Genomic DNA, 18070 nt, shown 5'->3' on the forward strand with positions numbered 1-18070 from the left:
TTATCCTGTAGAGAGATCAGCTACAAGCAAATCAACCTATAGAGAGATCAGCTATAAACAAATCACCTTATAGAGAGTTCAGCTACAAAAAAATCACCCTGTAGAGACATCAGCTAGAAACTAGACACAATGAAAGGAGTTCAGCTAAAACAAATCAACCTGCAGAGAGATCAGCTACAAACAAATCACCTTGTAGAGAGATCAGCTACAAACAAACACCCTGTAGAGAGATCAGCTAGAAACTAGATACAATGTAAGGAGTTCAGCTACAAGCAAATCACCCTGTAGAGAGTTCAGCTAAAACAAATCAATCTGCAGAGAGATCAGCTACAAACAAATCACCTTATAGAGAGTTCAGCTACAATCAAATTTCCCTGTAGAGATATCAGCTACAAACAAATCACCCTGTAGAGAGTTCAGCTGCAAACAAATCAACCTGTAGAGAGATCAGCTACAAACAAATCACCTTATAGAGAGATCAGCCACAACAAATTACCCTGTAGAGAGATCGGCTACAAACACATCAACCTGCAGAGAGATCAGCTACACACAAATCAACTTGTAGAGAGATCAGCTACAAACAAATCACCCTGTAGAGAGATCAGATAAAAACTAGACACAATGTAAGGAGTTCAACTACAAGCAAATAACTCTGTAGAGCGATCAGCTAGAAACAAATCACCTTATAGAGTTCAGCTACAAGCAAATCACCCTGTAGAGAGTTCAGCTAAAACAAATCAGCCTGAAGAGAGGTCAGCTACAAACAAATCACCCTGAAGAGAGTTCAGCTACAAACAAATCAACCTGTAGAGACATCAGCTAGAAACTAGTCGCAATGTAAGGAGTTCATCTACAAGCAAATCACCCTGTAGAGAGTTCAGCTAAAACAAATCAACCTGCAGAGAGATCAACTACAAACAAATCACCTTATAAACGCTGTAGAGAGATCGGCTACAAACAAATCACCCTGTAGAAAGTTCAGCTACAAACAAATCAACCTGGAGAGAGATCAGCTACAAACAAATCACCTTATAGAGAGTTCAGCTACAAACAAATCACCCTATAGAGAGATCAGCTAGAAACAAATCAACTTTCAGAGAGATCAGCTACAAACAAATCACCCTGCAGAGAGATCAGCTAGTAGCTAGAAACTAAACACAATGTCAGGGGTTCAGCTACAAGCAAATCACCCTTTAGTGGGTTCAGCTACAAACAAATCAACCTGCAGTGAGATCACCTACATAAAAGCACCTTGTACAGACTTCAACAAATTACTCTGTAGAGAAATCAGCTAGAAGAATTCACCTTGTAGAAAGTTCAGTAACAAAGAAACCACCATGTAGAGAGTTCAGCTGCAAACAAATCAGCCTGTAGAAAATTCAGTTGCAAACAAATCGCCCAGTAGAAAGATCAGCTAGAAGAAGTTACCTTGTAGAGAGTTCAGCTACAAAGAAACCATTCTGTAAAGAGTTCAGCTGCAACCAAATCACCTGTACAGAATTCAGCTACAAACAAATCACCATGTAGAGAGATCAGCTAGAAGAAGTTACCTTGTAAACAGTTCAGCTACAAACAATTCACCCTGTACAGAGATCACTTAGAAGAAGTTTCCTTGTAGAGAGTTCAGCTACAAACAAATGTGACCCTATTTTAGAAAACCATAAATTTGGGCACATTGGTCAATTTTCTTTTTTATAGCTACAATGAAGCACTGAGTGGTTATCTAGAAAATTTTGTGATGGTACACTAAAGCATTCCAAAGATATGGCTAATTTACTGTCTAATACATAACAAACCAACTTTTCATTATCAGTTTATAGAACTGTATAGTGATCAGGTGTGACAAATTGATTACAAATCACTTTGTTGACAAAGATCTCCATTCTTACAACCTAAAATGGATGAAAAGAGATCCTTGAGGTTTTAATCATTTGTTCTTTGTGCTATTTCTCAATTAAATTACTTGTATTATTGTCTAAAGACAAGAAAATGTTTGGTTTTGGGAATGAACAAATCACCCAATTTGTAAGTTAATTGCTGTCCCATGCTTTGTGAAACTTCTACATGGTCTGATATAATTGAGAATATCTCCTAAAATAAAGAAGCCATAGGTGTGAAATTTCACAGCAAGAAGGCTTAATAGTTGCTTTATCAGAATATGCAAAAAAGTTTATTAAAAATATATTGGTGAAATTTTCAATTGAACATTTCCACAAATTTTGCATGTGCCCAGATGTATGACTTTCCAAAATATGGTCACAAATCACCCTGTAGAAAGATCAGCTAGAATAATTCACCTTGTAGAGATTTCAGCTACAAAGAAACCACCATGTAGAGAGTTCAGCTGCAAACAAGTCACCCTGTAGAAAATTCAGCTACAAGCAAATCACCCAGTAGAAAGATTAACTAGAAGAAGTTACCTTGCAGAGAGTTCAGCTACAAAGAAAGCATTCTGTAAAGAGCTCAGCTGCAAACAAATCACCTGTACAGAATTCAGCTACAAACAAATCACCATGTAGAGAGATCAGCTAGAAGTAGTTACCTTGTAGACAGTTCAGCTACAAACAATTCACCCTGTACAGAGATCAGTTAGAAGAAGTTTCCTTGTAGAAAATTCAGCTACAAAAAATCACCCTGTAGAAAGATCAGCTAGAAGAATTCACCTTGTAGAGATTTCATCTACAAAGAAACCACCATGTAGAGAGTTCAGCTGCAAACAAGTTACCCTGTAGAAAATTCAGCTACAAACAAATCACCCTGTAGAAAGATCAGCTAGAAGAAGTTACCTTGTAGAGAGTCCAGCTACAAAGAAATCATCCTGTAAAGAGCTCAGCTGCAAACAAATCACCTGTACAGAATTCAGCTACAAACAAATCACTCTGTAGAGAGATCAACTAGAAGAAGAGTTACCTTGAGATAGTTCTGCTGCAAACAATTCACCCTGTAGAGAGATCAGCTAAGAAGTCACCTTGTAGAGTGTTATATTACAAAGAAACCACCATACAGAGAGTTCTGTAATGAATATATGTATTATATATATAATTTGTACATTTACTGATAAATTCAGAAATATTTAAAGTATTTAACATCTGCTTCATCTTTCTTCTTCCTGTGGTAAAGAAAAAAGATAGGTTTAAAAAGCCCCAAAGCCAGCCATAGGACGGTTTGGGGTATACAAATACAAAAAGAAGTGAAATCTAATCCAAAACAGCCAAACTGTAAAAAAAGTGTGCGGCCCTCAAAAAGGCTATGGTGAAAAAAGATGTGAAATCCAAGGTGGCGGCCAAGAAATGGCTGTGATGGTAGGTTAATGGTAAAAATTTTAATAACAACAATTCAGGTGAATTTTGTGCCAAGACCAAGCGGCACCAAATTCACCTGAATTGTCGTTATTAATTTTTTTACCATTAACCTACCATCACAGCCATTTCTTGGCCGCCACCTTGGATTTCACATCTTTTTTCACCATAGCCTTTTTGAGGGCCGCACACTTTTTTTATAGTTTGGCTGTTTTGGATTAGATAGTATTAAATCAAGGTTTAATATCATGTGGTTTTACACATATACACAGGCCTTAAATTAACAGTTGGAAAACGGACAAAATCTACACCAATAGCACAATGGCCACCCATAATGAGTTTTGGGCGGACATAAATGTCCTTGCAAAACCAATAGTGGTACCATAAAGGCTGATGAGTTCATGTTTTGATTGTAGTGCTAACAATAACTGTCACTTGGTTGCTAGGAGATACTACATTTTCCCAACCAAAGGATTTACTAATGCCACCTCCCCTCAGTGTACACCACAGTCTGTTGTTATGTTGCAGCCACATGGTTGTAATTAACCTCAGAACTTTCAATCATAGTAATGAAAGTAGTACAATGGAAACTCTGTATTCCAATTTCAGCAGTGTGAAGTATTCCTTATAGCTCATGTCCGTGGGAAGTAGTAAAACCCGGAATACAGAATAACGGAACAGCGGAACAACGAAATAATCGAACGTTACATTCTAAATATTATATTGTTATAGTGACAAAACACTCCAACTCAAAACATCTACCCTAGAGTAATCTACTTTAGCTAACCTTCTTTTAACTCTGTTAGTCATCCATCACTAGGCCTGCGACAAATATGCTAGCATAATAGCATAATAGGCTGCAGTGCTTTACCAGCATAATGCTGGCATATTTGGTGAATATTTCAAACCATAGAGCTTAATTCTGAGAAAATAGATTGATACTCCCTAATAGAGCAGTCAGTGGAAACTGCAATAGAAGACTCAAATGCATTGTGCATAGCTCCTTAGATCGATACTCTCTAATAGAACAGTCACTTTGTAGTGAAATACTCTAATAGAGAATTCACTGATTTAATGTTGCATGATATTTGTCGCAAATGTTGCTAACTTAGGAGCATAATACAACATAATAGTAACACTGAAAGAGCATAATGGGTGAAACATTTGGTGAATTTCTGAAAGCATTTTGGGCAAAATGTTGAGCTTATTTGACTCAGGCCTATCCATTGCCAAACATGTTTAATAAATTTCTAAGGTGAAACACTACTTCAAACTACAGTTGCTTTGTACATCATTACTCTAGTAAATTTGGACCGTCACTCGACTGTGGTATAAGCAAGCATAGCAGAAACAGCTTATAATTTTGTAACGATTGTGTATTGAAGTGTCTTAGAATGTAGTTTAGCTTAGTTTGTTTTAGAGTGGATAGTTTTGTTTGCATTCTATTTAATGAATGCCATAAGGATCTCCTGCTATTGTGATAGTTTTCTTGGCAATTGAAATGTATTAGAAAGTGGTTTAGCTTAATTGGCTTGTTCTAGAATTAATTGTGTTGTGTGTATTCTATTTATCGATCGCCTCGAGGCTGATCGCCTCGAGGCTTTATTCTGCTATCGCGGTTGTGTTGTCAGCAGAGCTGCTAGGAAGTGAGGAGTGTAAAAACGCTACAGAGAGTATTAATAAGTTAGAATCTAATTTTCAATTATTCTGTTATTCCGCTGTTCCATTGTTCCATATTCTGGGTTGTACTGCTTCCCCATGTCCATACAATTTAAGTCTATGTCCTTGCAATTGTGAATATATGAGGACATTTGTCCTTGGCACCTTAAGGATTAAATTTAGCCTTGTGTACAAAAATAGATCATTTTTGAAGGTTGAAGATGTCAAAATATCATTTAGTGCTGCATTCCACAACCAAGTGGTTTTAAATCTAAAAAAATGTTAAGCATAAGAAAGATGACATCTTGGTGGCGGGGCAAATAGCTGGGTAGTACAAGTAGAACTAATGGGATATAGTTTAGCTGAAAATGCTGGTGATGCAAAGTGAATGATATAGCATCATACTTCCCAGTGGTAGTATGGAAATAGTGTGAGACATGGTCGTACTTACGAAGACCCAAACATAGTTGAACAGCTCGGTATTGTAAACATTTTAAACAATTGATATTAGTCATTGTGAGGGTGGGGACCCTAAACTGGTAAGCAATAAAGTAGGCAAGAAAAATTCCCAATAAGTAACTTCAACAAACTATTGAAAAATTGGAAAACTGAGAAAGTCATAGGATGGGTGATAACCTCCTCCACAAAAAGGGTGGGTAACAAGTTAATTTTTGTATAGTTTGATGAAGCTTTACAAGGACATAAATAGCATCTAATTTGCCCAATTTCCTCCAAATTCCCCAGTTTCCTGAGCTTGCATTACCCCACCAGAATATTTTTTTTGGTGGTACAGTGACTATACTAAAACATTTAACACCTGCAATATCAGGAATAAATATACATAACACCAATACACATGCGGCACAAATGATACAATCGGACACATGCACACATGCATACACTAAGTTCAGGGGTGGAGTTATAGTAGCAGATAGCGAACATATAAATAGCCATACAGGCGTAAATGTACATACAACTAAGTGAGCCTATACAAGCTAGTATATACGTGCCACAAATTTTACATCTGGGATGCAGGACGTGTGTTCAATATACGTAGCAAGATGCCACTGCACATGCTGAAAATGACATTTGGTGGGACTACATTGCATCTGGTAGGATTATTGTGTTGGAAACTTTCACACCAACTGTTTAGATTAAAAGAAACACACTTGCGTAGTTGAGTGTTCAGATGAGAAATGAGTGGTCCTAGTTTATAGCACAAGTACTGAAATGTTTCTTTATTGACAAGAAAGGTTCTGTGTAAAAGCATGTTGCAAATAGTGTCTTACCACATGTTCAGAATAACATACATTAGTTCACTTAGCCTGCAGCACAATTTGTGTAATTGTCCATGAGACTTGTAGTAGGGCAATTGTGTCTGCTTTGTAAAAACTCATCTAACATCCAGATGGCAATAAATGCAAAGAAGTGGTCCAAGGATTGAAGTCGTCTCACTGATTTATTCGCTGTGTGTGATCAATTAATGGGAGTCACATCCTGCTGTATTTATGCCACTTGCATCAAACCATACCAACTATTTCAATAGTACTCTATCATTTTGCAAACTGTTGTTGATTACAATTGGATATCTGTGTTGGCTGACCTAAAAGTGTTCACAATGATATGGCATACAGAAATTTCAGCATTTGCATACCCTTTAAACAAATTTCTCGTGAAAGCACACACAATACTGCTTTATCACTACAACAAGAAACATTTAATTACACACTATCCTGCTCACGATCACATATTGTTGTAGAAAATGCATTTAGATGACTGAAGGTCAGACGGAGGAGATTGTCAAAGAGAAATGACATGGATATTGCCAATATCTCCACATTTAGTACCCGTGGGTGTATTTTTTTACACGACATTTGTGAAATGTTCAATTACTCAATGTTATAGACAATTAGGCCATTATTTTGCTGTTGTAGCTAATTAGCATTATTACGCATGCGCCCCTTTTTTCTTGACACATTAATTAGAATAACATGGCGGTCAACACGCGTTTCGTTTCTTCGTTACATGGCGCCCAACGTGGGGCAGCCGAGTCCTGAATTCCTTGGTGCCGGGTGTGAATAGGCACCCCGAAAGGTAGTCCGTGTGTTTCGTATAGATTTGTTGTTTTCGGCTGTACTTGTAGAAAGATCCCAGCTGAGAGTACGCACCCAAGATCGCCGCCATGTCTGAACAGTTAGAAAGACTGAAGCAACGAAGAAAGGGCCACCGTGGAGTTGTAACCAGGTTGATAAAGGAAGCTGCTTCGTTGCTTGAAGGAGAAAGAGTTGAGAAATCTATCACTCGTTTACGTATTATCGACGAACAGTTAACAGAAAAGCTCAAGGTATTACGAGGTTTTGATGAAGATATGGTTACATTAATAGACGTGAAAGAAATCGAGAATGATGTGCTGGAGGCGGAAGCTATTGCTGATAAGGTTTCACAATTATGTGGCGAGATCAAAGCATATCTTAAGAAGCCCGATACGTTGCCAGTTGGTATGTCTACCGATGCTTCCGTTACAGAGACGAGCGAAATCACTCGAAGAAACACTCCAAGGTTAGATGAAAGTAGAGTTAGACCTAAGTTACCAAAGTTGTACCTGCCTAAATTTTCCGGAGAGGTAATTCATTTTCAGTCATTTTGGGAAAGCTTTACTTCTGCAGTACATCAAAATCCTGATTTATCAGTGATTGACAAGTTTAATTACCTCAAGGGACTTGTAGAAGGACCTGCGGCCAGTGCAATACAAGGACTCACACTGTCGGAAGGTAACTATACAGCAGCTTTGGAGTTGCTAAAGGAACGATTTGGGAAGAAACAAAACATCATCGCAGCCCACATGGAAGAACTTGTGAAACTACCTAACTGTAATGGAGATAAAGCTGTTCAGATTCGTTTAGTGTACGACAAAATTAATGTGAATGTCCGAGCACTTGAAGCGTTAGGAATTGCCCGTGAACAATATGGTTGTTTATTGATCCCTGTGATAATGACCAAGTTACCATACAACATCCGTCTACAGATAGCTCGACTTACAAAGAGGGATGTATGGGTTGTGGATGAACTCTTGGAGGTAATAAAGAATGAAGTTGAAGCCAGGGAAATGAGTGAGAGCATGAAATTTTTTGATACCAGAAATATGGACCAGCAAAAGAGATTGCCACCGCCCACTGCAGCTTCCTTACTAGTGCAAGAGGATAAGTCGAAGCGTAAGGTGCAATGTATATTTTGCAAAGCTGAACATTATTCAGCCAGCTGTGAAAAGATAAATACTATTTCAGGAAGGGTGGCAGTATTGAAAAGAGAAGGTCGTTGTTTTCTTTGTTTGAGTAATGGTCACCGTGTTTCTGAATGTTCTGTGAATAGGCGATGTCGTAAGTGCGGAAGGAAGCATCATCAGTCCCTGTGTGAACAGAATATTGCTCCAGAGCCACCCAAAGAGGCCAGTGGTACCACCGAAGGAAGTGACACCTCCACACCCAAAGTAACCACAGTAGCAAGGTGCAAGAATGAAGTTTTACTACAGACTGCTCGCACCTTTGCCTACACAGCAAATAGTGATTTAGTACCTGTGAGAATACTGATGGATGCTGGAAGTCAGCGCTCATATCTGTCTAATGAGCTAAAGATGAGGCTGAAATTGAAACCCCTGAAACAAGAAACTTTGACGGTGAACACATTCGGAAGTGAAGAGTTCAATAAGAAAAAATGTGACTTGGTTAAAGTTAGACTGCAAGCAAAGCAAGGCAAGGATGTAGAGATTACAGCACTAAGCTACCATGCCATCTGTTCACCATTGCAAATACCTGTCCAGCCACAGCAATATTCCCACTTACAAGAATTAGACCTAGCAGATACAAGTGCTTCCAAGCATTCGTCTGACAAAGTTGATATGCTCATTGGATCAGATTTCTATTGGGATATTGTCACTGGAGACATTAAACGTGGAAATGAAGGGCCAACTGCTGTGAGTAGCAAGTTTGGATGGCTTCTATCTGGACCAGTCAATGCAGGAAACAAAGAAGTGAATTATGCATTGTCTAATTTGGTAATAGAAGGAGTTGGTTCACTCAGTGAACAGTGTAGTGACCAAGATTTGAGTAATGACTTGCACCGTTTCTGGGAGACCGAGTCAATCGGTATAGCTGAAGAAACCCAGACGGCTTCCATGAGTTCTTTGTTTGTTGATTTGAAATATGATTGGATCCTGGGCAGATACCAGGTCACTCTTCCTTGGAAAACAGATTTCAGACCTCAAGGCAATGGTTATGAAATATCCATGGCTAGACTCAATCAGTTAAGAAGCAAGTTACAAAGGGATAAATCTCTATTTCAACAGTATGACGCAACTTTCAAGATGCAGGTACAGGATGGTATTATAGAGCATATCCCTAGCAAAACATACCAAGATGGCTGTTATTTTTTACCTCACCATGCTGTCATAAAGACTGACAGAGAGACCACCAAATTGAGAATTGTCTTTGATGCATCAGCCAAAGCCAACAAAACATCACTTTCATTAAATGACTGCTTAGAGAAAGGACCAAATGGGATACCGCACATATTTAATTTACTCTTGAACTTTCGAAGTCACCCAATTGGTCTTACTGCTGACATAGAAAAGGCATTCCATCAAATTGTCATAGACCCAAAGGATCGTGATGCTCTGAGATTTTTGTGGATTGATGACATTTTGAAGCCAAGGCCCGAGGTAATACAATACCGATTTTGTCGACTAGTATTTGGTTTAACACCTAGTCCAGCAATTTTGACAGAAACAATCCAATACCACTTGACCCGTTTTCTGCTTAAGGAACCAGAGATGGCAGAATTACTGTCACAGTCTTTTTATGTAGATGATCTCATCTGTGGTGTGCAAAATGAAGAACAAGGAATCCATACATATGAAAAGGCCAGACAACTCATGGCAAGTGGAGGATTCAACCTCCGCAAGTGGAGAACCAATTCAGAGTCCTTACAGCAAAAAATTGATTCCACAGATAATACCACAATTCCAAGTGAAGTTGAAGGTGTTAAGATACTTGGTCTTACCTGGGATACAAAAACAGATGATTTCCACTTCAGTTTTAAAGATGTCATGATGTTTGCCAAGTCATTACCACCTACTAAGCGGTCAGTCTTGAAGACATCCTCTAAATTGTTTGATCCGCTAGGACTCTTTAGTCCAATTATCATTGCAGCCAAGATTCTGTTCCAGATTTTGTGTAAGGACAAGGTGGATTGGGACCAAACGTTAACTGAACCATCATTAACTAAGTGGGAGCAGTTTACAAATGACCTAGACGTGATGTCACAGATAAACGTCCCAAGATATTATCACATCAGAGAGCTGACGCCTGCCACATTGGAAATTCATGGATTTAGTGATGCCTCAGAAAAGGCCTATGCAGCAGTTGTTTATTTGAGGTCTGCTTATAATGATGGAACGGTGAGTACATGTGTAATGGCATCAAAAACCCGTGTTGCACCTATAAAAGGGCAAACCATACCTAGGCTAGAATTGTTGGGAGCTACCATACTTTCTCGTTTGGTCAATACTATCTTGAAGTCTCTGCCTATAAGGCCACAAGTATACTGTTGGACAGACTCAATGACAGTGTTGTGCTGGATCAAAAACCACCGCCATTGGAAGCAGTACGTACAGATTCGAGTAGCAGAGATACGCCAGTTTACGGGAGAGAACTGGAGATTTTGCCCAGGATTGAAGAATCCAGCAGACATACCATCCAGATCGTGTACAGCTAGTGAGCTGATATCCAATGAGCTATGGTGGAATGGTCCAAATTTTTTGAAACAAGATCCTGACAAGTGGCCTGATCACCCCACACAATATGAATGTACAGCGGCTAGTGCAGAATTAGTGAAGAACTCACCAGTCATAGTACACTCGATGGTATCAGTTGCAGAAGACAGAGATGCAGTTTTAAATCTTGAAGCCATATTTGACCTGAAAAGGTACAATTCTAAGCTTAAACTGTTAAGAGTGACGGGAACTGTGTTGAAATTTGCCAACTTGTTGAAATCTAAAAACGGAACAGAAGTATCAAAAGATTTGAATGGTGAGGAATTGAGAGAGGCTGAGAACCTATGGATCAGATCAATACAGAAGAACTCCTTCCCAGAAGAGCACAAACAATTACAGAAGGGTAAGACAGTTACCTACAAGAGGCAATTCCAATTGTTTTTAAGTGATCAGAAATTTATCCGTTGTAAAGGACACTTAGGTAATGCAAACCTATCAGAAACTATGAAGTACCCAGTATTGTTACCAACAAAACACTACTTTACTGAGCTGTTAATTAGAGAGAGTCACAAATTAGTGCATCACAATGGTGTTTCAGAGACATTGGCTTCCTTACGTGAACATTACTGGATTTTCAGAGGCCGTGAAGCTGTAAAGAAGATTATAAGACGATGTAATGTATGCAGACGTTATGAAGGTAGACCATACTCCGGACCACAGATACCTGATCTTCCAACTGAGCGAGTAAGTGAAGACCCACCCTTCAACAATATAGGGGTAGATTTTGCTGGACCTTTGTATGTTCGGAGTGGTGCAGGGACACAGAGTAGTAAGGCATACATTTGTTTATTTACGTGTGCCTCCACTCGAGCATTGCATTTAGAGGTTACTGATGGCATGACATCTACCACTTTCTTGTTAGCTTTCAGACGTTTTTGTAGCAGGAGAGGAGTACCATCACTTGTTATGTCAGATAATGCAAAAACGTTTAAGCATTGTGCTAAGGAAGTGATGAAGGTGGTACGATCAGAAGAAGTCCATCAACACCTGACAAACAAACAGATCCGATGGATGTTTATTGCAGAGAAGGCCCCCTGGTGGGGGGGATTTTGGGAGAGAATGGTTAGAAGTGTGAAACGTTGCTTGAGGAAGGTCGTGGGAAAATCTACTTTAAGGTTTGATGAGTTGGTGACAATTGTTACAGAAATAGAGGCAACACTGAACAATAGACCCTTGACCTACGTGCAGGATGATGAGGAAGGTGTGTCCTATGCTCTAACCCCAGCTAGTTTAGTCTATGGACGAAGGTTAGCTACTACACCCAGTGGATGTCAATTTGAGGTTTCAAGTACTAACAAAACACTGACTAAACGAGCGAAACACCAATTTCGTGTGCTGAACAGTTTTACTCGACAATGGCAGAAAGATTATCTGTTAAGCTTACAAGAACGAAGAGCAATCAAGACACCTAATGACAATGCTAGGAGGATACAAGTTGGAGATATTGTGATACTAAAAGAAGATGGAACAGCCAAATGTTTGTGGAAATTAGCTAAGGTGACTGAAACACTAGAAGGACGAGATGGAAAGGTTAGATCAGCAAAGATTCAGGTACTAAGCAAGGAGAAAGTCATCAATCTAAGGCGTCCAATACAGCATTTGATACCGTTAGAAGCAGATGTTTGACTGGTTGTGATTATCTTTTATGTTCGTGTAACTTTTTGATTTCGCGGGGTAATCAAACCCCCCCGGGAATGTTATAGACAATTAGGCCATTATTTTGCTGTTGTAGCTAATTAGCATTATTACGCATGCGCCCCTTTTTTCTTGACACATTAATTAGAATAACATGGCGGTCAACACGCGTTTCGTTTCTTCGTTACACTCAATTCCTGAGTTTTGGCTAAGCATATATGGAAGTAGACCAGCCACCAACTGCTGTTACTCAAGAAGACCACATCTATAGAACTGATGCAACTATTATTTCTGATACAGTTAAATTATTTGATTATTGCAGCAGTATAGCTTATTAAGAAAACTCATTGTTACATACAGATACATATGTGACTGGATCTGTAAAAAGGGGTCTATAACCTTTCCAAATTTACGAGTTTGACGAGTCATAACTCATCATGTGTGTCTTAAAATTACATTAGGAATAGTGCTGTGTTGGAGTATAAAGTCACCAAATTTCATGCTGGTACCATACTCAAAAGTCAAGTTATGGATTGCCAAGTACATGCAATTGCAGAGACCACAAGACCCCTTTTTGCAGATCCGGTCACATTATAACCATGGTACAGTAGGGATAGTAGATCATGTTTTAACATCATGTACATAATAATTATGTGTGAATCAGCTGACTTTATCAAAATCTGAATATAACATTTCACAGTGGCTTGCAATACGTGTATTTGCTGTCAATCTGTTTGTCAGTGCACTGTGTTTGTCAGTGCACTGTAAGTCATCTACATTGCTTGTACTATAACTATAGCCACTAGATGGATAATTATATTGTTGACCAGTAAATATTGTTGCATTAAGGTGTTGCTGCTGACTAAACATTGCTGTGTACATCATGCTAATTTCAAACTGAAACTCTATTATCCTCACACTTTTGCCTCTTGGCTCTTTCACTCTGTTGAAGTCTATTCTTGTTGTCTATCTTGTGCGTTTTAACATTTCATGATCCAGCTTTATTCTTTTCTCCTCCAGCTCAGCAAAAATACGTTCACTCTCTGCCTGTTGGCTACTGATCTTATTATACACCTTGTCTATATGTAACCATTTGCACTTTGTCAAACTTTGCCTCTTAATACCAGCAACTTGTGGCTTTACATCATCATCTCTCTCATTAGCATGCAGTTGAAGCAGATGCAACTTCTTCATTGTTCTTGCTTGGTTCTTTCTTGTCAGGCACAATCTTGTCAGCTTTTTCTTCTTCCTTGTCAGTCTCTGGCACTTCTTCCAGATCATCTGTAGACAGTTCTACAGCTGCTGGAGTGTTTGCTGATATATCTACTGGAGAGGTTAAACTGTGCTTGTCATGCAAACATCGTTATTTTATTGACTTTTAAAAATTTCTTTCTCTTGTTTCTTGTTTGTTTATTGGCATCCTTCACTCTCCTTTTAGTGTTCTCTTATAAACTGCCTCGTGCATTTGCTTGCTAATTATTTTTAGAGTTGATTTGGCTGTTCTTCTTACATACTTCCAACTGCTCTTGGATGGATTGGTCTCCCCAAAGTTTTGTCAATTTGAACGCTTCCATGTCCGTCCAGGTAGCAGCCATTTTGACGCAATGAGTATATTGTAGTAAACTATTATATATTCTTGTATCTCAGCATACCGTACCGAACCAGTCAGCCAGATTTGTGGAGCAAAGTGAGCCTGGTATAGTACACTTCAGCTCGTAACAATACCTGTTTACACCAGCCAAATTGAGTGTATCATACTGTATCGTACTTCTTGTATCACAGCATACCGTACCGAGCCAGTCAGCCAGATTTGTGGAGCAAAGTGAGCCTGGTATAGTACACTTCAGCTCGTAACAATACCTGTTTACACCAGCCAAATTGAGTGTATCATACTGTATCGTACTTTGCTCAGCTGCTAGTGTAAATGCATTAATATTATAATATATACAAATGAATGTAACATGGCTAAGCACTGCCTTTGAACTGTACAGTTATTAATTCAAAGATGTCAAAGAAACCATGAATGCATTACACGCGCTACTGTAGGAATTCACAATGCAAACTTTGAAATTGTCAATTTAATTAGTACATTATTCAGCAATGAATATCCTAATCACTTATTCTCTGAATGAGAAAAAGCAGTACAATGGCTGGGAAGAATTGGTATCGATACACCGTGGGCTCAAAGCTAACTACTTTCCAATTTATTATCTTATGACAAATACATCATCTGATTGGTCCATACAGCATGCTACACTTATTACAAAAAAATCATTTGTGGGTTTCAAACTAGGCTTGAGTCTATAATGATTTACTTATTATGCGTTTTGGAATTTCCTGCGAAATGAGCCTATTATGCTCGTCTTTATGCTTTTTCCTTTCCAGTTATGCCTAAAATTTTAAAAGTTAATGCAACCATACAAAACTACAACTGTTTGCTACATCCTATCACAAAATTTCAATAAGAATGCTTGCTACTCAAACGTGAAATAATGCTGGTAACTTTACCTTGGAATCGAAACTTACTTTAGCGATCACCACAACAGTTGTTACCATTGACAGAGATTCGTAGGTTCAATGGATCCAATAGATAATTTTATTGTAACTACTTCTCTGTAGAGGAGCTTTCCTAAAATAATGCAAACTTCAGCGTAATATGCCTGAGATAATACTTATCATGTAAAAAATTATAACATAATAGACTCAAGCTTATTTCAAACTGAAATCTAGAGTCTATCTTCTCCTCCTTTATAGGATTACATTTGTTTTAGTGTCATACTATGTGAACACGTCAGATGCCATTTTTGAATTGAAAATCATATGCATTGTATGCTGGGAAAAGTTTCAAAAGCACTAATGCATAATACCAAGAAAATGTACGGAAGTAGTATATAGAAGTCCATGTACATAATATTATGTAAAATTACGTATTATTGAGCTCTCTTATTTAGGATGGTTTTTGCAATGTAATGCTTAGATTTTTGTCCTTGTTTTTCCTATATAACATTGCAAAATTTAAAGCAACTCTTAATGATCCAAGATGACACATCGTATATGTACAAATGTGACAAAAATATAGTATGTTAATGCTTGAATTTGGAAGTTAAGCACTAATGAGCTAATGTTTATTATTCTGTGAAAGGTTTTCTTTTATTTATATTAAGAGTCAATATTAATGTTTATGGTCATGTCTCCTTTAAAGTTAGAACAGTTGCTGATGTCATCAGTCATTACTATACATATCTGGAGAATCACATGGATGCAGATTCAGTTAGCCACATGATACACTCTAAGCACCTTATAACTGATGATGATTATGATGTAATTTCTCGTGCACCTAATGATGTGAAAATGAATTGTCTAATTTTGCAATATGTCAAGTTGATGAATATTAGTGATGTAATGAAATTCTGTGCTGTGTTAAAGGAAATTGAGTCCCTAAAAATTATAGGAAACACTCTAGAAAATTGTGAGAAAACTTTTATGTAGTGTGTGATTGTGTAATTTGACAGAACCAGACTTTCACACACATCCAATTCTTTGATTAAACCAACTGCAACTCAACTACTCAGTGTTTCACACAATGCTTCTATTTTATTAAGAAGAAACCTCCAGGTCCCTAAAGTATTAATGTGGATGTGTGTGGAAGCCTGGTCCTTCCAGATTTTTGGTAAGAAAGAATTCTAGTTATATGTATCCTACATTATATTATTATCTATTTTTGTGTAGCACTTCAAGAGGTATCAACTGATTTTTCTACTTTTGATGATGTTAGTGATGTTTGTACAGAAGACAATTTTTTGAAATCAGAGGTGTGATGTAATGCTAAACTAAAATTTTCTATTATGCAATACCAAATCTTCCCAGCTTGTAGTGTTGTGATGTTTTACCTGCTTACTTATACCGTAGTGTCACAGGAATCCCCCCAAAATGTTACCCATAAAATTCATCACAGAAACATTTAACGTGATGAAAACACCTTTACAGAAGTGTCTTAGCAGTATACTAATTACAGACGATTAGCATAGTCAAAACTTGTATATATACATCACAGTTTTGACAATATTAACCCATTAGTAAACAATAAAACCCTCACAGAAAAATAAATCCTGAATCTTTAAAAAATTCCCAAAACTTAATTTTTAGTCTGCTTGCTACCAGTCTGACCACAGTTGCAAGGTTAGGGGCTAAATGATACATTGTATAGCTACCATAATGCGACAGTAACAAACTCAACAGTAGCATGTGCCTTTTGGGGTTCCAACGAGTGTCTGTTATGCTTTTCCAATTATGTTGTTATCATCTTCTTGAAATCATATTTACTGTAGGCTTTAGTTTTCTGTATGGAAACTTTCTGTATTTACGTAGCTGCCACAAACGGTTTGGTAATAAAACAATATGATTATGTAACAGCAGTACAAAAGCACAAAGACTACAAGAAAACAAATGTAAAACCAAGAAAACTAACTACAACGAAGAGAAATACCTAACTACAACTGAAACAAAACAGCAACAACAACTATCATCCACATACATTACAAACACAATTACAATAACAGAGGAAATCAGAGTTTGTATTGTAATATCATATGGGCATTGTTCGCCCATAATAAAACCAAAAGCTTTTGCAATAAGTTTTTCTGAGTTTGTTAGGTCGATGCAAATGGTGCATGTGGTCAGTGTTCATTTGGAGAGTTTGAAGAGCAAAAGGTGATCAAATACCAAGGTTTTCTACTATAAGTGGGATAAACTGTCACCCTGCCTCCTCTACAGCATCTTGATGTCACTGAGCCCTGGCTAGCTCCCCAGCTGCAGTAGCTACCCCAATACAAGAAGAAAAGGAAGAAATACAAGAATGCTGAGTAGAGCTGCAAACTGATAAGCAAATTTGTCGGATGGCCATACTGAAAACCAGGATAGTACACATCACCTGGACAAGAATAATGCTCACAATAAAAACACATTGCTACTTTAAACTCCTGGATGACTTTGGGACAGATCATGACAGATAATGTTAATTACGTAGAACTTCATAGTAATGAATTCTCATGGGGCCATGAGAACATTCTGGAAAGCGATCACCAAATTGGTCAATAGTATCAAGGCACACATATAGTGAGATAGTGGAAAAAGAGAAATTCTAAGCCTCAAACAAAGGCCAATAACAAACTCAGGTCCAAGATTAGTCAGTAAAAATTGGGGAATAGCCTTGAGCCACCCACTACCAGCAGCAGTTTAGTGTGAAACAAGCAATGAAGAAAAATGTTTGTCATGCTAACATTTATTCTAGCACAGCCTAAAAATCGTGCTGAGCAGCACAAGGGATAAAGATTTCAGATGAATGTCTTTTAAACATAGTAACAGCTTATTCTTCATCTGGTAAGTCTCATGATAGAGAATGAGAACCAGCAGACTATCACCATTACAAGAACCCATGGCAAAGGAACAGCAAGATGAATGCATTGATGCAAGTCAAACACCCCCAAATGAAATGATAAAGCAACTTGGTGCTATGCATCACCAGGAAGTGTATCAAACTATTCTAAAAAGGTGTGCAATATATAGAATGGTATTGTATTCCCAGAAGATGGACGATCTTATTACTGCTCCCTAAGTAGCTGCGTAGCAAAAGAAGGTCAACTTGAGGGTA

The 18070-nt window shown here is 38.0% G+C and overlaps 2 protein-coding genes across 3 annotated transcripts in view; both read left to right on the forward strand.

The window, feature by feature from the left end:
• LOC136247441 (uncharacterized) overlaps positions 1-18070 on the forward strand; it is a 248238-nt gene that overhangs the window by 83838 nt on the left and 146330 nt on the right. The window lies entirely within an intron of this gene.
• The window catches only part of LOC136247440 (uncharacterized), a 145412-nt gene that overhangs the window by 48515 nt on the left and 78827 nt on the right, over positions 1-18070 (forward strand). For both annotated transcript variants that reach the window (XR_010697545.1, XM_066039159.1), the window contains exons 7-8: positions 15623-15889; positions 16150-16232. Coding sequence is in view for 1 of the 2 variants with exons in the window: in XM_066039159.1 (XP_065895231.1) it covers positions 15623-15889; positions 16150-16232 (350 nt within the window). In the remaining variant the exon portion in view is untranslated. The remainder of the gene's footprint in view (positions 1-15622; positions 15890-16149; positions 16233-18070) is intronic.

The sequence above is a fragment of the Dysidea avara genome, chromosome 2, assembly GCF_963678975.1.
Source record: "Dysidea avara chromosome 2, odDysAvar1.4, whole genome shotgun sequence".
In the NCBI taxonomy this organism is placed as follows: domain Eukaryota; kingdom Metazoa; phylum Porifera; class Demospongiae; order Dictyoceratida; family Dysideidae; genus Dysidea; species Dysidea avara.